Source organism: Prionailurus bengalensis, chromosome D4 (genome assembly GCF_016509475.1).
Source record: "Prionailurus bengalensis isolate Pbe53 chromosome D4, Fcat_Pben_1.1_paternal_pri, whole genome shotgun sequence".
Classification (NCBI taxonomy): Eukaryota; Metazoa; Chordata; class Mammalia; order Carnivora; family Felidae; genus Prionailurus; species Prionailurus bengalensis.
Window position 1 is genome coordinate 89529381 of NC_057359.1, and position 24851 is coordinate 89554231.

At 61.1% G+C, this 24851-nt stretch overlaps 2 protein-coding genes across 10 annotated transcripts; one reads left to right on the plus strand and one right to left on the minus strand.

The window, feature by feature from the left end:
• The first annotated feature begins 1363 nt into the window (after positions 1-1363).
• On the plus strand, positions 1364-18998 carry POMT1 (protein O-mannosyltransferase 1). 6 transcript variants are annotated; one of them, XR_006295144.1, is made up of 22 exons: positions 1412-1556; positions 2411-2533; positions 3905-4011; positions 4452-4502; positions 5056-5202; positions 5902-6013; positions 6638-6703; positions 6791-6884; positions 7086-7241; positions 8164-8294; positions 8793-8888; positions 9834-9926; positions 11414-11510; positions 13433-13525; positions 13834-13954; positions 14331-14428; positions 14933-15046; positions 15804-15930; positions 16933-17110; positions 17525-17720; positions 17882-18193; positions 18330-18998. XR_006295144.1 is itself a non-coding variant. In XM_043567171.1 (21 exons), exons 2-20 carry the CDS (start codon positions 2412-2414, stop codon positions 17697-17699), a joined length of 2178 nt encoding a protein of 725 aa, XP_043423106.1. In that variant the 5' UTR covers positions 1364-1556; positions 2376-2411; the 3' UTR covers positions 17700-17720; positions 17882-18297. The 6 variants fall into 6 exon arrangements, 5 of the variants coding, with proteins under 5 accessions (XP_043423106.1, XP_043423108.1, XP_043423104.1 ...); XM_043567171.1 differs by lacking the exon at positions 18330-18998 and having other exon boundaries at positions 1364-1556; positions 2376-2533; positions 17882-18297; XM_043567173.1 differs by lacking the exon at positions 18330-18998 and having other exon boundaries at positions 1366-1556; positions 2376-2533; positions 17525-17714; positions 17882-18297.
• UCK1 (uridine-cytidine kinase 1) lies at positions 18293-24503 on the minus strand. Of its 4 annotated transcripts, XR_006295145.1 has the most exons (9): positions 24248-24488; positions 23630-23789; positions 22541-22637; positions 22166-22308; positions 21994-22088; positions 20941-21114; positions 20170-20218; positions 18900-19686; positions 18293-18841 (listed from the first exon to the last, which is right to left on the minus strand). XR_006295145.1 is itself a non-coding variant. In XM_043567174.1 (8 exons), the coding sequence occupies exons 1-8, from the start codon at positions 24353-24355 to the stop codon at positions 19508-19510; spliced, it is 1005 nt and encodes a 334-aa protein (XP_043423109.1). In that variant the 5' UTR covers positions 24356-24488; the 3' UTR covers positions 18293-19507. The 4 variants fall into 4 exon arrangements, 3 of the variants coding, with proteins under 3 accessions (XP_043423109.1, XP_043423112.1, XP_043423111.1); XM_043567174.1 differs by having other exon boundaries at positions 18293-19686; XM_043567177.1 differs by lacking the exon at positions 20941-21114 and having other exon boundaries at positions 18293-19686; positions 24248-24480.
• Positions 24504-24851: the final 348 nt, after the last annotated feature.

Sequence of the window (24851 nt, forward strand, 5' to 3'; positions counted from 1 at the left end):
AGGAGCAAGCATTTGTCACTTTTTTTTTTTTTTTTTTAATATTTTTAAGTAAGCTCTATGCCCAAGGTGGGTCTTGAACTCATGACCCTCAGATCAAGGGTTGTATCCTCTACCCTCTGAGCCAGCCAGGCGTCCCTGATTTGACGTTTTATTGATGGTGACCCCTTCTTTTGCTGGAGGAGAAAGGAGTGCGGCGCTTTGGGGTAGGAGGGAGGAGTTCTTTCGTCTGGGGGCAGTGAAGGATCAGGAGCTTGGATCGGAGTCCCAGCGGTGATCCTCGGTTCTGCCCACCCCACACCCCACAACTGCAAGACTGGGAGCGGGGAAGGACACTTCCCCACCCCAGAGGCACACTTTGAACTGTGCCCACCTCATGGGGTCGTGTGGATTCAAAGAGGTAACGGTAGTAGTTAACATAGCTGCCTGGCACCAATTGATGTAAGCAGCTTACAAATTACTCCCAGGTTGGACACTTTCCATGAGCAATGACTCCTGAATTGGGACCTGGGCACGGGCTGTCTCAGCTCTAGCATCCGTACCCTTTCCCTGGATTTACTGCCCCCAGGGACAGGAGTTTAGGGAACTACACCAGGAGCCAGCCCCACTCCTCTCCAGGCCCAGGGAGCCCCTGCACGGTCTACACAGCCTTGGGGGAAGCCTGCTTGTCAGAAGTAACCACCACATTTTTTAAGTTCGTTATTTATTTTTGAGAGTGTGTGCACCAGCAGGGGAGGGGCAGAGAGGGAGAGAAACTCAAGCAGTTTCCAAGTTGTTAGCACAGAGCCCAATGCGGGGCATGACAAGGGGGCAACTCGCCTCAATCACCACACACTTAACCGATGTTCTCTAATGCTGGGTTGACCAACATTCCCGGAAATAAAAATTCTTGCAGACGATCAAGAACCTTAATTGCAGTTTTCAAATCAGCAGCACCCTTTCCGTCCACGAGATGAAAGCATACATACCCCAGAGGCCCAGGAAGAGCGAGGCTGGGGAGGACGGTGGTGTCGCTGTCGGTTAACCGTCCGGCCCCGCCGTTCCCTGGCCAAAGGCGCTGTGTCTCCTGCAGGGCAGGCTCGGGCAGGCTCCTCGCGGGGTGCGGGGGCCGCACTGACCCTGCCCGCCCTCCCGGCGCACGTGCTCACCCGCGGGCTCGGGGCGGACACCCCCACGCGGGTTGCTCGCGCTGAGAGGCACGCGGACAAGGCCCTACTGTCTTGTTTTGTAAAAAGACACCGCAGCGTTCCCTGGGCGCGGCGATCTTAGAACACCCACCCAGGCCGCTAACGACGTACCACAGAGGCGGACCTCCGCGCCTGTGCGCACGCGCGACGCGCGACGCCCGGGCCCGCGACGCACGCGCGCTTCCCCCGCGTAAGGCTCCGCAGGCAAGGCGAATCGAGCGCCGAGCAGGCGGCGCGTGGGCGGTGCCGCATGCCGAGCAGCCTCGCCCCCGCGCGCGGCGAGAAACCCTAACGGTCAGCCCCCCGCCCCACGGCAGATCCGAGGCGGGGCCGGATGCGGGAGCAGCGCTGCGGGAACTCGACGAAACGCGAGTACGTTGGGGGCGTCAGGGACCAGGGCGGCACCCGGGAGAGCCTGCGCGGGACGCGCGTACGCGGCCTGAAGACGAGCCGGGGCGGGGGCGTCGGCGTCGGCGTCGTAGCCGACGGGGGGCGGGACCGAGGGCTAGTGCGAGCAGAAAGGCGGGCGCCCCGGCAGGTGCAGCCTTGGGAAAAGGAGGGGTACTCGGGCGAATGGAACCTTTGGGGCAGACGGTGGCGCGGGACCAGTGCAGCCCATGATGGGGGGGGGGGGGGAATGTCTGGAAGAGCAGTAGGGGCCTCCTGGGGCAGATGAGATCTCTGCGGAGAGGGGGACCGCCAGACCCCAGGTGCAGCTTTATTTGGTGCGACAAAGGGGGCGTCAAGGGAAGATGACGCCTCGGGGACGAAACGGAGGCGCCTGGGTGCAGAGGCACCCCCACGGTGAGAAGGGGGCGCCTAGGTGATGGTGCTGCGGCGGGTAGGGGAGGAGCGGAGATGCTAGCGGCAGACGAGGAGGCTTCTGAGGGTCAGAAGGTCGAGGTCACCGAGGTGAGCGGGCTTCTGAAAGCAGCTCCTTTCCAAGAAGTGCTCAGCTGGTGTTCGTGGGGTGCGTCGTTGAATGAGTGAATATTCGGGCATGAGGTTCCCAAACCCTCACCTTAGTTGACTGCTCGTGCCCTCCCGACTTTCTCTCAATGAGCCCACGACGCGTGTGGTTCTTCCTAGCGCCGCCTGAGAGCCAGGGCAGCTGTGATCCTTTCTCTAGCGTCTGGGGGCCTTCAGGTTTGCCGCTTATGTATTGACGTCATCTCTTCCCTTGTTTTCTAGGGTGTTTTCGAGGACCTGCTTTTGCTTTTCTACAGGATGTTGGGATTTTTGAAGCACCCCGTCGTGGTGACGGCTGACATCAACTTGAACGTTGTGGCTCTGACTGCAATGGGGTTACTGAGCCGCCTGTGGCAGCTCTCCTATCCAAGGGCTGTGGTGTAAGCCAAACAACTCCGTTGGGGGGGGGGGGGGGGCGGATTCGGAAAGGGTTGTCATTTGTTCATGCGCCGGTGACCGGAAGTGCCTTTCTGAACAGCGGAGGTGGGAGAGTGGAATTCTGGGCTTCCTGGCGACAGGTGCTTTTGGCAGAGGAGAGGCCGGTTTGTCCCCCGGACGGCCCCTGCTGAGTCTGCCTATCACGTCTTGACCGGTAGTTTTCTAGCAGGTGAAACCTGGCCCATGAAACAGGTGCCACAGCTTAGGTAACCATTTAAAATCAAGGGTGGAGGGAGGAGGATTGATGAATTCGGAAGTGAGTCGTCACTAACCTTAAGAGAGCATCCTTTGGGGCGCCTGGGTGGCTCGGTCGGTTAGGCGTCCGACTTCGGCTCCGGTCACGATCTCGCAGTCCGTGGGTTCGAGCCCCGCGTCGGGCTCTGTGCTGACAGCTCAGAGCCTGGAGCCTGCTTCAGATTCTGTGTCTCCCTCTCTCTCTGCCCCTCCCCCGTTCATGCTCTGTCTCTCTCTGTCTCAAAAATAAATAAACGTTAAAAAAAAAAATTAAAAAAAGAGAGCATCTTTTATTATAACGGGACGTGACCGCTGTTATCACAGTGCTAGCCACTATCTGGTTAATACCTGTGTACTTTCTGCTTAACTTTTCGTGGCCGAAAACGTTGAACGTACACAAAAGTAGGGAGAACGATATAACGGCCCTTCCAAACAGTATTCATCACCCAGCTTCAACAAGTTATCAATTCCTAGCCACCCCTCCCTCGTGGTGGATTTTTTTAAGCAAGCCATAAACAGCATGGTTAAGTAATTCGGTATAGTTCTAAAAGATGACGAGTCTTAAAGAACAAAAACCATATTAACGTTAGCAGGCCTAAGAAATTAACAGCAATATTGACAGTGTCATTGAATGTCCCCGATTGACTGAAACATTTGTTGCGGTTAGTTTCTGCGTGTTTTGCTTTCACAGCTGCCCCTGTTTCGTTTGGTTACCAGGTGTGATTCTGGACCCTTTTGTCACACAAGTGGTGGTGAACGGGATTAGCGTCAGGTCTCTGTGGCTTTTCAATAGGCCGCCTGCTAGCACGTCCCTCAATGGGAACAGTGGGGGTAAATAGAGTCTGTGTTAGACAAACATGCAGAGTATGTGTGGCTGTTCTTCTGTGCGTTTTCCCTCCTGTCCTGGTGGATGATGCCGTGCCCGTGTCTCCGTATTTGGGGACGGAGTGCAGTTGAGGCAAAAGTTCTGACCTTTGCTGAGCACTTTCTAACATTGTTCGGGAACAGGTATATGGTTACCCTTGCGCCTTTGTTTGCTGAAGATTTCCGGTTGAATCTCACGTGGGTTTGCTTTTCAGTTTCGATGAAGTGTATTATGGGCAGTACATCTCTTTTTACATGAAGCGGATCTTCTTTTTGGATGGCAGTGGACCACCATTTGGCCACATGCTGCTGGCACTGGGAGGTAGGAATTCGTTACCGAGAGAAGTATCCTTTTAAGACTTCTAAGCGAGGGCGGTTTGTGGGTTCAGGCCCCACATTGGGCTCTGTGCTGACAGCTCGGAGCCTGGAGCCTGCTTCAGATTCTCTGTTTTTGTGTGTGTGTGTCTCTCTCTCCCTCCCTCCCTCCCTCTCCCTCCCTCTCTCTCTCTCTCTCTCTCTCTCTCTCTCTGCCCCTCTCCCACTCACTCTCTTTCAAAAATAAACACTAAAAAAAAAGAAAAATGAAAAAAAACAACTAACTGAATAAAATTGTGGCAGTTTATTAAGAAAAGTAATAATGAAATAAGACCTGTAAGTGAAATTTCTGATTATTTGTCATTGTTTCCTTGTTCCCTGCCACGGTCTGGCAACTCCAGAACCGTTTGCTGAATGGCTGAGTTACCGATCAGTCTTCTGTTTCAGGTTATTTAGGAGGATTCGATGGTAACTTCTTGTGGAACAGAATCGGAGCAGGTAAAAGTCATCTTCATGGCCCTTATACTGATGTGTACGTATCACAATGGTGGGAGAGTGGCTTTCATAGGGATTAACAAGCGTGGTTTATGATGTGTCCAGGGTATGGGAAGTTCGGTCTAAGCAGAAGACTTCGGAAGGATCTGGTAACTCTCTTAGCGTTTAGTCGTGGTAACTATCGCATCCTGAGTTTTTGGCATACGTAGCACGTTGCATACATGGCATCAGACGACAGTCACTTTTTTGTACGTGTAAATTTTCTACATTGCCTCAATGTTTTGGGGGAAAAGTGAGGTAAATTTGTAAATGAGTAAAGCACCAATTCCAGAATCGTCGGGCATTGTTTTTAGGCATAACGAGAGCTAGGTTTTGAGTGCACGCGGCTCGTTTCAGAGCTTTCATTTGTAGCTTGTACCTGCGTTCCTGACACGGCCCCTAGTTTTGCAGACTTGCATTTCCGGTTCTGTGAACGCGATGCCCTGTTGGAAAACACGGCTGCAGCATATGAAGGTGTGTGCATGGTGCATTCAGCTGAGTGTGGTTGTTCTTTCAGAATACAGCAGCAACGTGCCCGTGTGGTCTCTGCGCCTGCTGCCCGCCCTCACGGGGGCCCTGTCGGTCCCCATGGCCTACCAGATCCTGTCGGAGCTTGGTTTCTCTCACTGTGCTGCCATGGGGGCCGCCCTGCTGATGCTCATCGGTAAGACCGGGCCTCGGCCTGCTTTGGGGTCGTGCAGGGAAGAACCGAGCACTGGCCTTTGTTATGTGTGAGCGTGGCGCCCAGATGTGCCCCCACCCCCCACCCCCCGTGGTGTCTCCTACTCCCAGGATGGAGGGAAGTGTGCCCGGTTCGCCCAGATTTGACTCTGGGAGTCACCCGACTCCCAGGCTGCAGGGTGGCGGGACCGTGTGTTCAGACTTGCGCAGTCCTATGTGGGGGTGGGGCTGCGCAGACGGGGCTCCCGGATGCTCCGTGGTGCCTCCGCCTCCAGCCAAGTCTGGCCCGGGTTTATGGACAACTGAAAACTAAGATGAGAAGTCATGTGAGAAAATACAAAGAACTAGGGTTTGTGGAGTGAGTGGCCCCTCTAACGGAGGCCCTGAACCAGTGTCCTGTCCTAACGGGCAGCCCCACCAAGTTGGTATTCCTTGGGCAAATGGGAAAAATAGAGACTCAGAAAGGTTCGGCGACTCGCCCAGGGTTGCACAGGTCTTGCTGGGCATGATTCTCGCCTAAGAACCTGCCTTCGTGGTTCTGGACCACGCCCCGTCCGGCCCCCCAGTCCCGAACTTCCCACGTGCCGTGACTTTGAGGGCAGGCCCTTCCCGTGGGTGCTTCGACCTTCGTACATCTGCCCTCACTACATCACAACCGACACGTGTGTCCTCTTTGCAACAGAGAACGCTCTCATCACTCAGTCAAGGCTAATGCTTTTGGAGTCCGTGTTAATATTCTTTAATCTGTTGGCTGTGCTGTCCTACCTGAAGTTCTCCAACTCCCAAAAGCAGAGGTATGCAGGATGTGACACGCCCTTCCTAGTTCGTGAGAAAGAAGGGCTCGGGTGGTTTGTTGACCTGAGGCGGTCTGATGCCTTTTCATTTCGGAGAGCCGCCCGCTGGCTACCTTTTGTCACCTGGACTGGCCCTTTGCTCCTTCCTGACTCCAGAAATACGTTCTCATTTTTGCGTACTTTTTTTTAAAAAAATTTCCTTTTTTAACGTTTATTTATTTTGGGGACAGAGAGAGACAGAGCATGAACGGGGAAGGGGCAGAGAGACAGAGGGAGACACAGAATCGGAAACAGGCTCCAGGCTCTGAGCCATCAGCCCAGAGCCCGACGCGGGGCTCGAACTCCCGGACCGCGAGATCGTGACCTGGCTGAAGTCGGACGCTTAACCGACTGCGCCACCCAGGCGCCCCTCATTTTTGCGTACTTTAAAGTAACTGCAGAGATATCCCGGCTGAAAAGAGATTTTGCCAGGGCCGACATTTGGGAGACGAGCGTTCGTTTTTCCCGTCCTGAAGCTCGGGGACAGCCAGCCGACCCCGAGAGGTCTGAGAAACGTGCCCTCTCTGGCCTTCGGGTGGTCGTTGGTGACCCGTCCCCAGCTTCGCTCTTCCTCTTTGACCCCAGGCCCTTCTCTCCGAGCTGGTGGTTTTGGCTGACGCTGACCGGAGTGGCCTGCTCCTGTGCCGTGGGGTGAGTTTGGTCCACGGGTCTGAGGCGGCGTTGGCGGCCTCCTGCTTCTGAGCCTCGTCGCAACGGCTTCTCATCGTGTCCTTTCAGCGTCAAATACGTGGGTGTTTTCACGTACCTGCTCGTGCTCGCTGTCGCTGGCGTCCACGCCTGGCACCTGATAGGAGACCGGAGTCTGTCAAACGTAGGTGCTAAAGTTGAGCGGGGCGTGCGGCTGTCCCGGGGCGGGGCAGAGGGCTGTGCCGGGCGCGGCTGGCGGAAAAGGCTTCTCAAAAGGCAGACCTCCGTGAGCCCCCCACGGGCGGCCGCGTGGAGCCCCGAGCCCGGCTGCTGACCCGCGTGCCTTTGCGTGGGGCAGGACGTGACGCGTCTCCGTCCCGTGTAGGTCTCTGTGCTCTGTCACCTGCTGGCCCGCGCGGCAGCTCTGTTGGTCGTCCCGGCCGCCATGTACCTTCTGTTCTTTTACGTCCACCTGAGTCTGGTCTACCGCTCTGGGCCCCACGATCAAATCATGTCCAGTGCCTTCCAGGCCAGCTTGGAGGTAAGACGCGGTGCCGCGGCCCCCTTAGAAAGAGGACAGGGACAGGGCGCCTGGGTGGCGCAGTCGGTTGAGCGTCCGACTTCGGCTCAGGTCATGATCTCGTGGATCGTGGGTTCGAGCCCCGCGTCGGGCTCTGTGCTGACGGCTCGGAGCCCGGAGCCCGCTTCGGATTCTGTGTCTCCCTCTCCCTCTGCCCCTCCCCTGATCATGCTCTGTCTCTCTCTGTCTCAAAAATGAATAAAAACATTAAAAAAAGAGGACAGGGGTGGACTCAAAGTTTTCTCATATAAACGTCGAGTGTTTAGGGGAAAACCGAGTCAAGAGGAATCCGCTTTAGTATTTCTAAATTAATCCTGCACACGCTGACGGTGAGCTATTGCACGAAGGGGTCAGCCCTTCCGTGTGACCTGCCCCGGGACCTCATGACGTCCTGCAAACTCCGGGCAGCTGCAAATGCTTCCGAGGACGAGCTCGACTCTGGCGTTCGTTCATACTGACTTTGCGGCGATAGCGAAAGGAGCCAGTCGGGGCGGTTAGGACAGGAGACACGAGTCAGACGGACCCGCTCCTGAGTGCTGCTCTGGGTGTTTGCACAAATCTGTCAGCTCATCCCGTTCCTACTTTTCTCACCTTTTGAATGGACAGGGTTGCCCTTCTCCGAAGATGCTGTCGGATCTTAGGGGTGTTGTGGAAGGGCAGGTGAGCGCCTGGGCCCAGAGCCGGCATCCAGTCCTCAGCAGCTGTGTTAGCGATTACCTAACGTGACATTACGATTAGGTCCCCTGTCATCACAGTTATGTGACGTGATAACAACGGCCACCACTGTGAATATGTCCCCCCCCCCCATGGAGGTGTGGCCATCAGTGAGGCTGGTGAGATCGGCCCCCCCCTTCTCACTTGCCCCTTTTCGCTTTTGTCTTAGGGAGGGCTGGCTCGGATCACGCAGGGCCAGCCCCTGGAGGTGGCCTACGGTTCCCAGGTCACTCTGAAGAACGTTTTTGGCAAACCCGTGCCCTGCTGGCTTCATTCCCACCAGAGCACCTACCCCATGATGTAAGGAAAGTGGCCGTTGTAACTCGAACATTGCAACACGTTTGGTTTGTTTCACACTTTGGCTGTTACCAGCTTTCACTGTAAATGAAGTTTATGGGGGGCGCCTGGGTGAAGCGTCTGACTCTTGATCTCAGGGTCATGAGTTCAAGCCCTGCGTTAGACTCCACAGCGTGGAAAAAAGGAAAAAGGAAAGAAATACACGAGACAAAGACTTTGGGCTCTGAGAGTCTGATTATCAATAAACCTTGTCGTTTCTGTGTATAAAACAGAGGGACTTGAGGAGCAGAGGGCTCAGGCTCTGCCGTGTCAGCTGTGCGCCCTCCACGCTGGACACGGCCTCCTGCCGGAGTCTTCCAGCCCCGCTTAGACTTAGACGTTCGTCCTCCCCACCCCACCCCCCGCAGCCCCCCACCCTGCTAGGTGACATTCTCAGGGACCTGGAGAGGAGGCTGCTTGCCGCCCGCTGGCAGACGCGTTTCTGTGTTGGTTCCTTCACAGATACGAGAACGGCCGAGGCAGCTCGCACCAGCAGCAGGTGACCTGTTACCCCTTCAAAGACGTCAACAACTGGTGGATCGTAAAGGACCCTGGGAGGTGCGTGCAGGTGCTGGGCCTCCGGGACAGGGCTCGGCTCCTGAGCTCCTCGCCGTGTGCACCTCCTCCCTCGGAGCTCCGAGAGCCGCTCCGTGCTGATGAGCCACAGTCGGGGGGTAGATCCTTCCTCCGTGAACTGGCCGCTCTCTGTCCCACCCCTGGGTTCTGTACAGGTGCATCCCAAACGCTCCCCTGTCACCATCCACCCCACCTTCCCCGGGCATTCACCTGCTCAGGCCTCCCAGACGGAGGACCCCCCTGTCCCCCTCTCCCAGTCCACTCCGTCAGCCAGGCTGTGCTGTTGCCCATCCAGTGCAATCCAGACCTCTGCCCTTGGCCCTGCGTTTCTGGAGCAAGGCAGGCTCCATGCGTGCTGCCCCTCTGGCCGGAACAGTCCTACTCAGCTGGCTCCTCTGGGAGGCGGCCTGGACCGCCCTCCTCCCTGTGGGTGGCCCGATGGCTTCCCCGTGTCCGTCGTGGCACAACCGTTGGCTGCTGCTTAGCTTGCTCTCTCGGCGGCTGTGTTCCCCATTTACTGCGGTGACGTGAGGCCAGCGGCCACGTCCGACTGTTTGACCGCATGCACGGTGCCGACCCGACGGGCCCTTAGTACGCTTTCATCGAGGGCTTGCCGGAAAACAGATTCCATCCGTTCGAGCGATTTCTGGGCGGGTGCAGGTGTGTCTGCCACTCTGCCATTTGTAGAGAAACACAGAGCAACCAGAGAGTGGTGATGGTGAGTGGGGTCACCACAGGAAGCTTGGAAAGTGGCCTGAGGTCTCAGGAAAGAGTTAACCAGACTTGGGTGTTTTGTTTTTTACGAATTCACCTCCCATAAGGTACAGATTGCCACCGGTGGGAGAATGTGGAGCCCTTGCCGCCCGGTGGGCGCGGTGCTTCTGCGGGGGCCCAAGCTCGGTCCCAGCCGGCCCTCTGTCCCCGCAGGCACCAGCTGGTGGTGAGCAACCCTCCGAGGCCCGTGCGGCATGGAGACGTGGTGCAGCTGGTGCACGGCATGACCACGCGCTTCCTCAACACGTGAGTGTCCCTGCTCGGCCCCCTCGGTCCCCCTCGGGCTCTCCGGCGAAGCCGCGTCTGCCTCCCCTGGGGCGGCCCCGCGCGGGACCCTGCACTCGGTGGGCGCCAAGGAGCAGTGCGAGCCCGGGAGGCCCCAGAGCTTCGAAAGACAAGTTTGGGGCGAGCACGGGAGTTGCTTCCCGCACAGGATGAAGTGAAGTCCGGTTGCTTGAAGCAAACGTGAATTCGAGAAGGATTCAAACGTGGGCTCAATGGGGCTGGGAAAGGTCCTTACGTGTCGGTTCTCAGCCCTCACCTCACCTGACCTGAGCCGTCCGCACATCGATGGGCCCGGGCCCCGTCTCTTCATCCACCCGGCTTCGTGGGTCATCTCACGGCTCTCCAGGACCCGTGAATTGTGCCTCGGGTCCCAGCCTCCCCCCGGAGGCCACACCGCAGACCTTGGCTTTGGGGTACAGCAGGTTCCCGGCCTCCGGCCTGCTTCTCTCTGGAAGGAGTCAGTTGCTGAGCCGCCCCCTGGGTCCTTCTCTGTGTTCCCTTCCTCTCCTCAGATAAGACCACTTCTTCCCGTCCGCGTTCTCACTGCGGCCCAGGCCAGGCCTGATCCCTGTGCTGTTGGGGCCGGTGCCCCGACCTCTGCCTCTATTCCCCCCACCCCCCGACAGCGGTGCCCTGTGAACACAGTGCTGGCCTTTTGGCCAGAAGCACTCCAGTGGATTCCACGGTGGGGCCCTGACACTCAACGTCCCCACTTCTCCTGGCTGCAGGCTCCCTGGGATCTGCCCCTGGTGACCCCCTGGTCACCTTCCCTGCAGTCACCCTGGCCTCTGCTGTCCCCCACGACCAAGTGCTGCACCCCTGGGGCCTTGACACTTGCTCCATCGGCCTGGAAAGTTCTTGGACTCACGCCCCCATGGCCTGCTGTGTCCACTGAAACGTCACCACCTCAGAGCGTTTCCCGGGCACTTTCCCTGCTACTTTGGTTTTATCGGTGGTGCCTACAAGCCTGCCACTCTCTCGTCCATGTGTGTGAAGGTCTGCCTTCTGCAGGGTGTGAGACAGACTCCGTTCCCTGTGGGGTCCCCAGATGCTCCATAGTGCCCAGCGCACAGTAGGACACAGCGAACGAGGGTGGTGGGTGTTTCTGGACATTGGAGGCCGCCGGCACCGAGGGCACCTTGTCCCCCGACAGTGCTCTTCGTGGCCCAGACGTTTCTGAGGCCGGGCTGTCCGGGAGCTGCCGGATGCACGTTGTCGTGCTTCTGGGGGATCGTGGGCGCTTGTCCAGCGACACGACGCCTCTGTCAGACCCCTCGTCACGTGTCCTTTCCCCCAGAGGTGTGACTGTGGCAGGCGGCTGCCTTTTCCATGTCACGTTTATCAGCAAGCCCCAGGGTGGTGCGTCCTCGGGGACCCTTAAAGATCTCGTGAACGCCTTTTCGGAGCAGCCTGAGGCAGTCCCTCCGCAAGCCTGTTTCCTTCTCCAGGCACGACGTCGCGGCGCCCATGAGCCCCCACTCGCAGGAGGTATCCTGCTACGTCGACTACAACATCTCCATGCCTTCTCAGAACCTCTGGAGACTGGTGAGTCCCCGCCGGAAACGGGGCTTAATGGCCATCAGTACCGCATCCTTTGTAACGTGACCGTTCAGAACCGCCATTTGGAGCGGTTCCGATTCAGGGGCGCCCAGGGGCTCCCTCGGCAGAGCAGGTGACTCTTGATCTCAGGGTCCTGAGTTCGAGCCCCACGTTGGGTGTAGAGATGACTTGAAAATCTCGAGGGTGGCTCAGTCGATTTAGCATCCAACTCTGGATTTCAGCTCAGGTCATGATCCCAGAGTCATGGGATCCAGCCCCGCATCGGGCTCTGCACAGTGTGTGGAGCGTGCTTAAGATTCTCTCTCCTCCTTGTTCTCTCGACTGAAAAATAAAATCTCAAAAAAAAAAACAAAAAACAATTCTGATTTCGATGTAAAATTAGTGACTTTTAGTGATAAGGTCATAGGTGTTTTCCTTGGGGACAGAGACTTCCCCTGAGGCAGTGACGAGGTTACGAGGTTATGGAACGGTGGGTCAGTGTTCCACGCCGGCTGTATGGTTCACGTGGGCCTCCAGGTGAAGGTTCCCTCTGACTTGGTTGCTTGTTCAGCCTCCAGGTCACTGAACACACGGGGTCGGGGGCCTCGGCCCCCCTCCCTTGACCAGGGGAGCCTGATGTTAACCAGCGCGCTCCCCCCCCCCCCAGAGTTTCCCCAGGGGCTGCTTGGCCCTTCAGTCGGGTGGTTCCTTGGGGTGGCCCTTCGCTGAGGCGGCGGGCGCTGTGGTCGCCCTTCCTTGGAGCCTCCAGGGGCACGTGCCGTCCCCACAGAGTCACTCTCCAGGGCTGCACGCGCGTCCAGCAGAGAAGGCAGGAGGAAAGCGTTCCGTGGCTGGGTCCTTGAGCCCGCAGGAGTTAAGAACGTGCTCGCAAACACCGCTACAGTCCCTTGAGCGTGGTGACCCGCTGGGGGGCCCTCCCTAACGAGAGGCGGGCTTTCCTCGCGGCGGCAGCAGCTGCCCGCCGAACGCCAGCCTCCTCGCCCCGCTTCTGGTTCCCGCGGGCGTGACTGGCACATCCCACGGGGTGCGGTGCCGCTCGCAGGCCGTCCCAGCAAAGCCGGCGCCGCGAGGCTGCTGTCGGTGCTCGTGTGCACGCTGTGTCTGCCGCGTTGCGTCTCCGTGGGCAGCTGTCTGCCTGCAGACTGCTCGTCCCCCCCCCCCCCCCCCCGATGTCCCTGCCGGACGCACACACTCCACGCCCAGCCCAGCCTGGAATCTCTACTGAGGGTCCTACCCACCGCCCTTTCTGCCGCCCTGCTGTCGCTGATTCTTCTCCTCCTCCTCCTCCCTCTTCCCCCCTCCTCCCCCCTCCTCCCCCTCCCCCTCCCCCTCTTCCCCCTCCCCCTCCCCCTCTTCCCCCTCCCTTCCCCTGCCCCTGCCGGTAGCACCTTCAGCCCCACGCAGCCACACTTCCCACGGGAGCTCACAGAGCTGGGACAGGGCCGGAAGATGGCTGGCATGGGCCGTGCTCCTCGGCCAGGCCTCCTCGCCGTGCCCACCGGGCCCCCGGGCCCTCTGGTTCTCACCGGCAGCACAGGCCTCACGGGGTCTTCTCGAGGCTGCGATAAGATATGACAAGGCCAGTGCTCTTGTGACGTTCGTGTTTCCGTCGTGCACTCTGGGGAGTCCCTTCCAAGGACCTGTCGGGGACCACGTGTGCACTTGCCAGAGAAGGCAGCGCTCGGAGGTCCCTCAACTCTGCGGGAGGGCGGCGTGTGCCCCGGACCCGCGGCACCGGCACCTGGGCTTGGGTGTCCGCAGCGAGGTCAGGGCCGCCATCCTCTTAGCTTCCCGGAGCTTGGCCCCTCGTGCCGGCCTGGGGCAGTGTCGTCTGGCGACCGGTCCTCACGTTCCGTGGAAGGAAGTGGGGGACGGAACGAGACGACGGACGGGGTCTGCTTTCACAGGACATCGTAAACAGAGACTCCGACGCGGGGGTTTGGAAGACCATCTTGTCCGAGGTCCGCCTGGTGCATGTGAACACCTCCGCGGTCCTGAAGGTGAGCGGGCGCCGCGTCTGGCTCGCCCGTCTGGGCGGGGGGGTTTGTGAAATCGGTTTACGGATCCTTCGGGCCGAACGGGCTCCTAGCGGGCAGCGCATCTGGCCAAGGTCCTCTCCGTGTTTCCTGCCCACTGACGAGGGAGGACTTTATAACTTCTCACCACTGGATCCCACCGTGACGGCCCCACGGGGGAGAGGCTGTCGCCCTTGGGGGCTGCAGACAAAGTGACCGGGCGGCGGGGGCGGCGGGCCTGAGCCGGGGCCTCGAGCCTCCCAGTCACGCCCCGCCTCCCTCGGTTTTGCCAGCTGAGCGGGGCACACCTCCCGGACTGGGGGTTCCGGCAGCTGGAGGTCGTCGGGGAGAAGCTGTCGCGGGGCTACCACGAGAGCACCGTGTGGAACGTGGAGGAGCACCGCTACGGCAAAAGTGAGTCCGGCCTGGCCCGCTGGCCACCCGTCGCCGCCCCTTTACCAGGACGCCGGCCCCGCGGGCTCTGGTTCCGGCGGGGGCTGCACACGCTGTCCACGCTGCTCCCCGCTCAGCCGAGCCGTGAGCAACCGAAGCCGTCACTCGGAAGTGTTGCCGGAAGGCGGTATGAGCTGAGCTGTCTGACTGGAAAGATCTCGATTTGGTGGGTGCCGTCCCGTTGCGCGGCGGGGAGAGCCGAGCGGAGTGACACGGTCTGACGCAGCCGCTGTGGGCGGTCTGAGGAGGGGAGGCCCGCTTTTCACCACGCCCACGGCTGTGTCGCGGGCTCCCCGGCCTTCCGCTCACGTTCTTCTGGGTCCGGTGTGTCTGTCAGGCCAGGAGCAGAAGGAGAGAGAAGTGGAACTGCACTCGCCCACGCAGATGGACGTTCACAGGAACCTGAGCTTCCTGGCCAGGTTCCTGGAGCTGCAGGTGACACGGTGGGGGCGGGCGGGTGGGCGCACCATGGCTGTGCGTGGGGGAGCGGGCCCCCAGCCACGCGGCACTGCGCCCCAGAGAGCGGCTCCCTCCCCGGCGTCAGCCTGGGGCCTGGCTCAGTGGGGCGGGCTCCTCTGTCTCCGGAAGTGGCCAGCGCCCCACTGTCAGCCCGGGGTGGGGGGGGGGGCCTGTGACGTCAGGGGCAGGAGTAGTCAGAGCCCAGCCAGCAGCGTGGTACACGCTGAGCCCCCCCGGGTCAGGTCATCGCGTGCCACGGTCAACACGATGGGGCCCGAGAGAGGTCAGAAGCAGAAAGTCGGGGTCCCGTCTCTAAAAGCGTTCTCAGCACCAAGTTCAGTTCTCTCGTCTGCAGACAGGGTGGCTGGAGCTCTGGGGCCGCGTCTCAGGGGAAGCGGGATGCCCCCGTGACCGGGACAGGTCCCTGCGCGGTGAGGCGTCTGGCTGTCCGCCCGCCTCAAGCCTGTGGCCTTGTTGCAGTGGAGAATGCTGACGGCCAAGAGCGACGGCTCGGAGCACAAGTACAGCTCGTCGCCACTGGACTGGGTCACGCTGGACACCAGCATCGCTTACTGGCTGCATCCCAGGACCAGCGTAAGTGGGTGCTCGCGCTGGCGGCCGTCACGGTTGTCCCTCGAGACTCCCGTGGCGTTAAGAGCAGCCACCGCGTCCTACCCAGCCTGGCTTCCTCCAGGGCCTTCCTCCGCACGGAAGCCCACGATGGGCTTTTTCCCTACACGAGTCGGCAGCACAGGGTCAGTGCTCCTGCCAGGAGGGTGCTCCCTCCCTCACGTGACGAGTAAGGTCCTACGCGTCTGCACGTTGACGGGAACCAGGCTTTACTGCTCTGGGGGGAGCAACGCTGTTCCCCTTTCCTGACAAAAGCTGTATGCCCCGCGGAGCATGAGCAGCCGAGCCCGCCAGTGCTGTTTCCATGTGTATCGTCCCTCTTGTCCCAGTAGGACCAACGGCCCTGGAGCTGGCGCCCAGTCGGTCGCCAGCAGATACTCCCCAAATTTTCATGCTGAAAACGCTCACCTCTCTCGTTCCCGCCGGAGCGGGGGACGAGCCATCACTTGCCGGGAAGCAGGGTCCTTGGCCCTTTGTGGCTCTGGGTTGGCCCTTGTTAACGTAAGAGTGCCGGCCGCGCCCGGCTGGGTTTCTGCCTACCAGATCAAGGAGCTTAGCACTTTTCCAGAGGGAGACTCATTGGGAATAGGCACGTCCATCGGCAGTGGGGTCCCAGCCTGCGCCAGCGTTCGGGCTGAAGGCCGGCAGACAGGCGAGCGTCATCGAGGGTTTATCCCTCTGGGCGGTCGATGGCCGACGGTGTGTCCCTGTGTGCTCACAGGCTCAGATCCACCTGCTTGGGAACGTCGTGATCTGGGCTTCGGCCAGCCTCGCCACTGTGGTCTACACTCTGCTCTTCTTCTGGTACCTGCTTAGACGCCGAAGAAAGATCTGTGACCTCCCTGAGGGTTAGTGCGGCCGGTTTCTTTCTTTTTGTCTCTTTCTCGAAAGCAAACATTAAAAAAAGAGAGCGTGGGCAGCAGAGGGGCAGGGAGAGAGGGAGACACAGAATCCGAAGCAGGCTCCAGCCTCCAAGCACCGGGCTCGAACTCACGAGCTTGTGAGTCGCGAGATTGTGCCCTGAGCCGGTCAGACGCTTAACCGACTGAGCCCCCCAGGTGCCCCGAGTACGCAGCTTGTTTCTGACCGGCATTCACAGCACTTCTGGTGACAGCCCGGCCTCACCAGGATCCTGCACCTTAGACGATTTTCTGCATAGAAGGAACTTAAATCAATTTTTGTCTCCTTAGAGACAAAATGTTGCGGTTGACTTCCCCAGTTGTGCCAGAGGCTTCTCTGGGGAAGTGTGGGTACCAGGCAGCTCTTGCTGTGACCTCAGGACGTGACAGCCTGAGTGCCTGCACGCTCCGGCATGGCTGGATGGCACAGAGTGGCCAGCAGGCGATCTCTTGGGCAGGGGTGCTTTACAGTAATAGAAACCACTGTAAACCATCTTGAGACAGAAGAGCTGTAAGGACCTGGGCAGGGCGGGGCCACAAAGGCCTCGGGAGCCGTGTGGCCCGTCTCCACTCTTCCCGCTGACTTTTGACCCAGCGGGCCGGCCGGGCGCACAAACACAGCCCCTCACGGCTCTTACGGGAGGCTGACCCACTTGGTGGTGATCCCGGACAAGCCAGGGACCGTGGGGACCAGCTGGGCCTGCCCCCCGCCCACCCCGGGGGCTGGTGTGGCTCAGAGGGTCGGGATGGTGAGGACCCCGCAGGAAGCCACTGGAAAGTTCTTATGACACAGTCCGCTCTTTCCCCAGAGATCACGGGAAGGGTCAGGAGGTGGGGGAGGAGCGAGTGGGCACCCTGAAAGATGAGGCAGGCAGCTCCGGGGACCCACAGGGCCTTTGCGGGCGAGGCCTGAGTCAGCAGCGCTGGCTCAGGGCGACCTTCCCGCCCCAGATTCCTGGCTGCGCTGGGTGCTGGCGGGGGCTCTGTGTGCCGGCGGCTGGGCGGTGAACTACGTCCCCTTCTTCCTGATGGAGAAGACGCTCTTCCTGTACCACTACCTGCCGGCGCTCACCTTCCAGATCCTTCTGCTCCCCGTGGTCTTGCAGCACATCAGCGACCACCTGTGCAGGTGCAGGCCCTCCCCGGGGCCCCGGAGTGACGGCTTCAGTGTGGCGTGGGACGGACTGAGGTCACAGCAGGGACGCCAGGGGAGGAAGCTGGGGCTGGCTGGGAGAGGAGGTGCGGGCGTGGGAGATGGGGAAGGACCCCCGTGGCGGGGCTGCCCGGTGCACAGAGCTACAGCGGAGAGATGCGTAAACCCGAGTTCTGGAAGCCGGACCAAAGGGCGTGGACTCGGGATCCGGGGTGGTCGGGGGCCGCAGAGCCTCTCGGGAGGGCTGTGGTACGACGACGCTGAATGTGGGATCGTGGGTGTAGATGGAAGATTCGGGAAGATGCACTAGGGTCACTTTCGGCACATCAGGCAGGGCGTGAGGAGGGTGACAGGGTCCCTCATGCCCGTGCCCTGCCCTGGTGCCCGCAGGACCCAGCTCCTGAGGAGCCTCTTCAGCGCCCTGCTTGTGGCGTGGTACTCCTGCGCCTGTCACGTGTTCAACACGCTGCGCCCGCTCACCTACGGGGACAAGTCACTCTCCCCCGGTGAACTGAAGGCCCTTCGCTGGAAGGACAGCTGGGACATTTTGATTCGCAAATACTAGCGGGACACAAACACGGTGAAGGTCTGGGCCGGGGCCGGGGCGAGGCAGAACTTTTATGGGGGTGTTCTTGTGACAGGGTAGCCCTAAACCTGGCCGGCTGGCCGGGCTACTGCGGTTTCATTTTTCAAACAGTCCCTGGATAAGCAAAGTTTGTTTTGAGCAACAAAGTTTCTTTGTTCCAGGCGTTAAAGAACGCGGCCTTCTGGGTCCACTAACGCCCAAGAACCTCCCGAACCAGGCTAGTGTGGGACTCCCGCTGGAGGAGAAACAGGAAGGGAGCGAGGGTCGCGCCAGCCAAGGCCCCGGTCGCTCTCCCGAGCGCCCGCTGGACCTGCCCCCGGTGAGGTCTTGAGGACGCGCTCCGAACACGGTGGTGTCACACAAGCCACTGAGTGATAAGCCTTTGAAGAAGCAGAGGTGGGATTCTGGCCACTGCAGTGAGGACCCTCACTGCCGCCGACTCTCAGCCCCCCCCGCTGCGGGGTTCGGCTGAGGTGCGTGGGCGAGCGGCACCTGCAGCACGTGATGTGTATTCCGGCCCCGCGGATCCGCGTCCTGAACCTGCCTTCCGTGTAGAATTAAAAGAGGGACAAATTGGCAACTCGTGTTATTTATTGATTCTCTCTCCAGAAGGGGAGAAAACAAGCTGGACAAGACTGCCACACACACCTCAGAGAGCAGCCACGGAGCTCGGCCAAGCCCAACTGAGGTCCCATCCGTGTCACTACACACAGTACTCGCTAGAAGGAAACCAGAAGTGCCCGTGCGGTTTAGCTGGTGGCAACGGCAAAGCGTCGCTTTTACAGGAACGGGGCCACTGGGGAGGGGAAGACAAAGCAGGACAACATGGAGCCCGGGCATCGTCCGTGCGGCCGCGGACTCTAGGTGTGTGCAGGGAGACGGGCTGCCTTTGGACGGTGCGCCCCGACTCGGGAAGGCCTGTCCGCAGAGCATACGGGGCCCAGGTGGCTCCCGCAAGCGGGGAGGCCTGACCCCGAGTAGGACCGTGTGTGGACACGGCGGGCGCCAGCCTGCCTCCTGTCCCAACCCGCAGGGCCGGGGACGGGGCTCGGGCCTGGGGAGTGGGGCCCGTCCCCTGCGGCCGAGGCTGGCTATGGAAAGCTTGTTCCCAGGGCTCCTTCCTCGACTCTGCCCTTGGCGCACGGGCCAGGAGGAAGGAGACCCCTCGGTGGCTCCTACATCCGTGCGTGCCAGACCGGGTCGCACCCCACTGCGGGGCACGAGACTCCGTCACTAGGTCACAACTAACGGTAGAATAAATAACAACGAAACAAAACACTCGCACGTGTAACACGTAAAAAGGGGAAACGCTCCCTCTCCAAACCTATGTTTCGGTCACACGTTGTGTGGGAACGAGATCGTCCTGGACAAAGTCCCTCACGCTGCGGGTTCCCGTCGAACACACTGGGACAGCCGCGGCGTCCAGGCGGGCTGCTCAATGCTCCCGAGATACGTGACTTGCTCGCCACACGTTCTGTGGCACGCTTCTCAGTAACTTAAAGATGGACTCGAAGCTTCCTGAACGTGAGGAAGCAGGTGAAGGCAGCAGGAGGGCCTGCCGCCATCCCGGGGGGCTGCGTGTCACAGGTGCAGGTCTGCCCACAACAGGGAGGAACCCCGTGATCCTCGCGCTCCACCCCCACCCCCCCGTCTGTACCGTGAGACGCAGAGAGGAAGCAGCAGCTGCGTCCACGGGGGGCAGGGGGGGGCAGGCATCTCCGGACACAGCCGGAGCGGTCTGTCGGGCGGGGGCGGGGGGCCGCCCGGGAGGCCGGGCACCCCGCCGCTCAGTGGGGTCTGCTGCTGGACTCCAAGTGCGATCGCTTGCCGGAGGTCAGCACCGCGGGATGGTCTCCCGGCTCGGGAAACGTCCTCTTGTAGCTCCGCCCATTGGACCCTCGGTGCCACTTGCAGATGTCGCCGCTCAGGATGTCCTGGATGTGCTGCACAATCAGGTTGATGGCCACTGTAGCAGAGACAGAGTGCACTGAGCCGCGCCCGTTCCCCTTCGAGGCCTCCAGGCCAGCGAAAAATCTGCCGCGGGCTCGCTGGGCCGCGCCAGCCCGCGGCGGCCCTGGGCCTGGCCCTGGGCCTGGTGGCGTCTCAGCAGACAGAAAGACGCGGGTCGGGCAGTGAGCCCAGTGAAACTCGGCGGCCTGGTCTGCGGGGGTTTCTGTGAACCAAGAGCCTGGGTAGGCCGCTCTCTGTGAATGAGGGACTCCCCCGTCGATACACATCTTTTCCCAGCTTTACTGAGCTATAACTGACGACCGGCATCGGGTCAGCTTAAGGTGTACGACGTGTCAAACCCCTTTTTTAATACTTGGAACCTGTGTCGTTAACGTGCACGGACAGGCAACCGTCCCAGCCTCAGGAACGGTGCCAGGACCGGGCAGGGTCTGCTTTGGGGCTCCGGGAGGCAGACGGAGGAGGCGGGGCGGGTTCTTACCCATGTTGTCCACCCCTCGGGGGATGATCACGTCGGCATACTTCTTCGTCTGCAAGGCAGAAACGGGGGTCTCGTAAGGATCTGTCGTGTCCCCCCCCCCCCCCCCGCCCCGGGGTGACTTCTAGTTGTTTGAGGCCAGATTCAATGGCAGGAGAGCAGCCCCAGGGCGTGGCAGGGACCGGTGTCGTGGCAGACAGTGGGGCCGCGATTCAGGGCTTAGCCAGGAGCCGGAGGCAGTGGCCCAAGAGGCAAAACAAGAAGGAGAACCGGAGGCAGCCGGAAGAGACGGGTCTCTCCCCTGGTGTCTCTCGCGTGTTCCCGTGGACGCCACCGTGGGCACATTTCTCTGTGCAAACAGCGCACCGAGCCAAGTGCAGCGGGGCGTCCTGCCACAACACGTGACCTTCCTCCTCAGGAACTAGGAAGCTTTCTGCAGGAGGCCCGGTGCGGTGAGCAGGCCGGTGGCAGCAGACCGGGTCCCGGCCGTCGTCAGCACCTGCTCCCTCGCTAACCCCTCCCCAGCAGGTGCCCCTCTAGGTACGGGCAGGGAGACAGATACACTAGGAGGCACAGGGCCACCGAGGAGCGACCCCAACTAGATGCCGCTGAGGGGGACACACGTGAATCAGGCAAAGCAGAGGGAGAGCAAAGGGAAACGGGTCGGGGCTGAGGGACCGGCCCGCGGGGCGTGCAGGGTTGCAGGCGTGTCGATACGGACCGACAGGGCACGTCACGAGAGATGAGCCACACAGGCCGGCGGTGGGGACCCGCCGAGGATGTGAGCACAGGGGGCCAGGCTGGTTCCACAAGGTTTGCTCCCTGGTGGGGTGCAGACGAGGGGACGGCGAGGGGCAGGAGGGATGGAACCCCATGCAGAGCTGAGAAAGGTCGTGCTCCCGGGGGTGGGGGAGGGACTCGGCCACCCAGGCTGGACTCGGTGTGAGGCTGTGAGCAAAACGAGTGGCAAGTTCGAGGGCGGCCCACGCAGGGTCACCGCCAGACCGGGCACCCAGAGTTTGGCCGTACACCACCTACTTTGCCACACATCTTCCTGTGAATAACGGGATATAACCATTTACTTCTCTAACCATTCTCCGGGCGCTTCAGAAAACGTGAACGTGAGATAAAAACCGTTCTCTTCAAGCAACGGGAGAGGGAACTCGTTTGTCCAACTTAACCGAGAGCAGGAAGCCGCGTTCGAGTGCCTTTGTGCCGTATTTCACTTTTAAGAAGCAAAATATTAAGCTTCCCCCGAGAAGCGCCTGGAAACCCTATCTAGTTAGAACCGAAGGTGGAGGACATGACAGATGGCCGTGCAACGGCGAAGGCCTCCCCGCAGGCCACCCGGACCTGGAGAGCCAGCCACGCGCAGCCTGGAGAAACACGCGGCAGGGACAGGGGGACGGAGCGCCTACGGTGTGCCACGTCTGTGTCCGTTTGGGCCGCGAGCCAACACGTCCCTGCCTTCGTGGCGTTTCCCGTTCTGAGAGGGGCCAGCAAAGCAGGGAGTGTGAGACCAGAGGTGCCTGGAGAAGGGGGAGCAGGGGGTTCCTGGGGTGAGCACGTGGGGTGAGTCAAGGCCCGCAGCAGAGAGGAGGTGAGCCGCGTGGACGTGGGGGACGAGGGGCTTTTCTAGGCAGAGAAAGCGATGACGCAAAAGACGCTTCAAGAGCTGGGAACGGCCTGGGAACGAGGTGCAGTGGGCTAATCTCTCCATTCGCAAATCAGACCCTGTGCACCCACGATTCAGCTCTCCCGGAACAGGGCGCCAGGGGTCCCTCTCGAAAAGGGAGAAGAGGAGGGTCCCGAGTAGGCGAGAGGTACCGGCAGGCAGAACTCCTCGAAGGCCGGCTTCACGAAGGTGGTGTACTGGGTCAGAATCTGCTCCAGATCCCTCCCGCGGTGCACGTCCCGGAGAACTGGGGCAAGGAGAGGAGGGCGGTGAGGACCGGCGGCCGGCCTCGGCCAGGGGCAGAGAGGCCCGCGGCCGCCTCACCTCTTCGCGACAGCCTGACGTCGGAGTCCGTGTCCACGAAGAGGCGCAGGTGAAACATGTCGCGGACCTCCTGGCTGTAGAACACCAAGATGCCCTCAAACAGGACCACATCTGCAGGGTAGACCACCGTGGTCTCCGGTAACCTGTGAGGGGAGACCCAGAGATGGGCCCTGCTGGCGATCCGGGGTCCGGGGGGCCCGGGCCCAGTCGGCGTGGAGGGGGACAGATCGCAGCGGGGGAGGGGTGGGCGTGCAGAGAGACCACAGGGCAGGTCAGTCTGTGGACGCCCCGGCGGGGACGTGCTAGCTGCTCCCCCCACCGCCCCCCCCCCCCCCCCCCCCGCAAACAGTCCCTCTCCCTGGAACCACTGCTCACCTGGAGTGGGTCACAAAATCATAGGTTGGGACCTCGACGGTTTTGCCCTCCACGATGTTTTTCAGAGTCCTGTGCATCAAATCGTTATCAAAAGCATCTGCGGGGGATAGAACAAAAGGCAAGACTATCTATCCAGGTGCCCTTGTGCCGGGGACGGAGCGACTTCCTCTGCCTCGGGGTCGGCCAGCCACGACCCTCAGGAACATTTTGGACTGGGAGCCGCCCCTGCAGACTACGTTTACGGGGCCGCTGCCCAGGCTCCTGTCCCACACAGAAGTTTGCACCCAGCGATTTCCTGAGTGGCCAGCCCAGGGAGGTAGGTGGGCTAGAAATCTACTTCTATTTTTTTTTTTTTTTAATGTTTATTTAGTTTGAGAGACAGAGCTTGAGTGGGGGAGGAGTAGAGAAAGAGGGAGACACAGAATCCCAAGCAGGCTCGAGGCTCTGAGCTGCCAGCACAGAGCCCGACCTGGGGCTCGAACCCACAAACCGTGAGATCGTGACCTGAGCCGAAGGCGGACGCCTAACGACTGAGCCACCCAGGCGCCCCCATCTGCTTCCATTTCTGAGAAATAACCACCGACGGACACTCCTCAGGCCTTCCTCCCACGTGTCCCCCAAGAAAGAAAGATGGGTGCCAGCCACAGGGTGAAGTCTTCCAGCAGTGGCAGGCAAGGGCAGGCCGGCTCTCTCCCCTCATCTATCCACCCCATTTCCACCTGTCCCCTGACCAGACCAGATCAGACCAGAGTCCGCCCTCTGGTTTACCCACTGCTTCCCCTGCTGGCCTCTCAAGGACTTTGGCCCCAGGGCAGGTGGGGAAATGCAAAACGCTGTGCACCAAGGACCCCAAACAGCTGGAAGTGTGCATGGATTTCTCCGGGACCCCAGGGGTGGTCCCCTCCACCGAGGCGACTTCCTGGCTGGCTCCAACCAAGGAAGCTGGGAACGCCTGCGGGGCTGCTCGGGGCCCAGGGGGCCAGGCAAATTCCAAGGAAGCACTCGGGCCTCTCTGCATCCCCATCCGACCGTGGAGCCCAGACCCCTTGGCCTGTCCTCCCCTGCTCCCCTCAGGGTCTTGCGCTGCACCTGGGTGGTCGAAATTGTACTGGCCCTTCAATGCCTTGGCTTTCTGCTCTGCAGTCAGGACCTTGTAGAACCTATCTTGGCTCAGGATGACCAGCTTCCGCTGCCGGTGGTCCACTTCGTTCTGGCCCAGCAGCTCCATGATCTTCTCACACACAGTGGACTGGGAATACACAAACGGGATTCCCGCCTGGACCCGCTCCTCCTGCCACGGGGCGGCCCTTTCCCGGCCGTTTGTGCAGGGAGCTGGCTTCTGGGGACACCGACCCACCAGCCCCCACGGACTGCCCAGCAGGCCGGCGACAGGTGGGGCTGGGCTCGGGGTAGGGCCGCGGGGCACTGGCAGGGGCAGCACGTACTGGGGGCCCCAGAGGAACCAGGCCGGCGGGAAGGCTGTGGGGGTGGGGGCCCGAGGGCAAGCGCCCCCCGCCCCGCCTGCCCACCACGGCCGCAGCCCCGCGCCCGCTCCGCCCCCCGCTCCGCCCCCCGCTCCGCCCACACCCTAGAGGGGGGCGCCTTGGCAGCCTCTTCTCTGGCTAGAGGCCGCAACGGGCCGCCCGGAGTCTCAGGGGGCGGGGATCGAGCTGCACGCAGGCCCCGCCGGGCCGCTCAGCCCCTTACCTTCCCGCTCGCGGTGCCGCCGCTCACCCCGATCAGGAAGGGCCGCTGGTGAGGGCGGTCCGCCTCCGGCGCGGCGCCCTCGCAGTCGCCGCCTCCAGCGGAAGCCATCGCGGGCTCCGCTGGCCGGCATCGGGGTCCTCGCTCCCGGCGCCTCCCGGAACCAGCGGGTCTGCTCGCCCCCGCTCGAAGGTCGGAGACGCCCCCCCCCCCCGGGCTCCACTTCCGGGAGCCCGGGGACGGGAGCGCGCTGAGCACGGCGGGAGTTGTAGTCCAAGGCAGCGGAGGGCGGCCGCGCATGCGTCAGGCGGGCCGCCCACCGTCGCCGGGGAAACGGAGGCCCGCTGACCTTCGGCGGCGTCCGCGGGAGCCTCTCGCTCCGCCGGTTTGCGGCGAAGGACGAAAGCCGGCAAGTACCGCATTTGGCTGTAGGAGATTCCAGTCGCGGAGCGGCCTCCGCATCAGAGGCGGTGGCCCGGGAAGTTCCCTCCGTCTGCGCCTCAGGTGCCTAGGGGCTTCGGGAATGATCTCCCGAGACTGCAGGCCGGGGTGGGGTCAAGGGGAGCGCCAGGGCCGGCAAGTCAGCTTCCTGAGCCGCGTGGCCAGG

Coding starts and splice junctions, on each gene's coding strand:
- POMT1 (XM_043567169.1), top strand. CDS start 1,519: ATGCGGGAGCAGCGCTGCGGGAACTCGACGAAACGCGA. Junction 6,014..6,637: donor TCCAACTCCCAAAAGCAGAG/GTATGCAGGATG, acceptor CTTTGACCCCAG/GCCCTTCTCTCCGAGCTGGT. Junction 11,511..13,432: donor CTCAGAACCTCTGGAGACTG/GTGAGTCCCCGC, acceptor CTGCTTTCACAG/GACATCGTAAACAGAGACTC.
- UCK1 (XM_043567174.1), bottom strand. CDS start 24,355: ATGGCTTCCGCTGGAGGCGGCGACTGCGAGGGCGCCGCGCCGGAGGCG. Junction 22,638..23,629: donor GTACAATTTCGACCACCCAG/GTGCAGCGCAAG, acceptor TATCCCCCGCAG/ATGCTTTTGATAACGATTTG. Junction 19,687..20,169: donor CCGAGGGGTGGACAACATGG/GTAAGAACCCGC, acceptor TCTCTGCTACAG/TGGCCATCAACCTGATTGTG.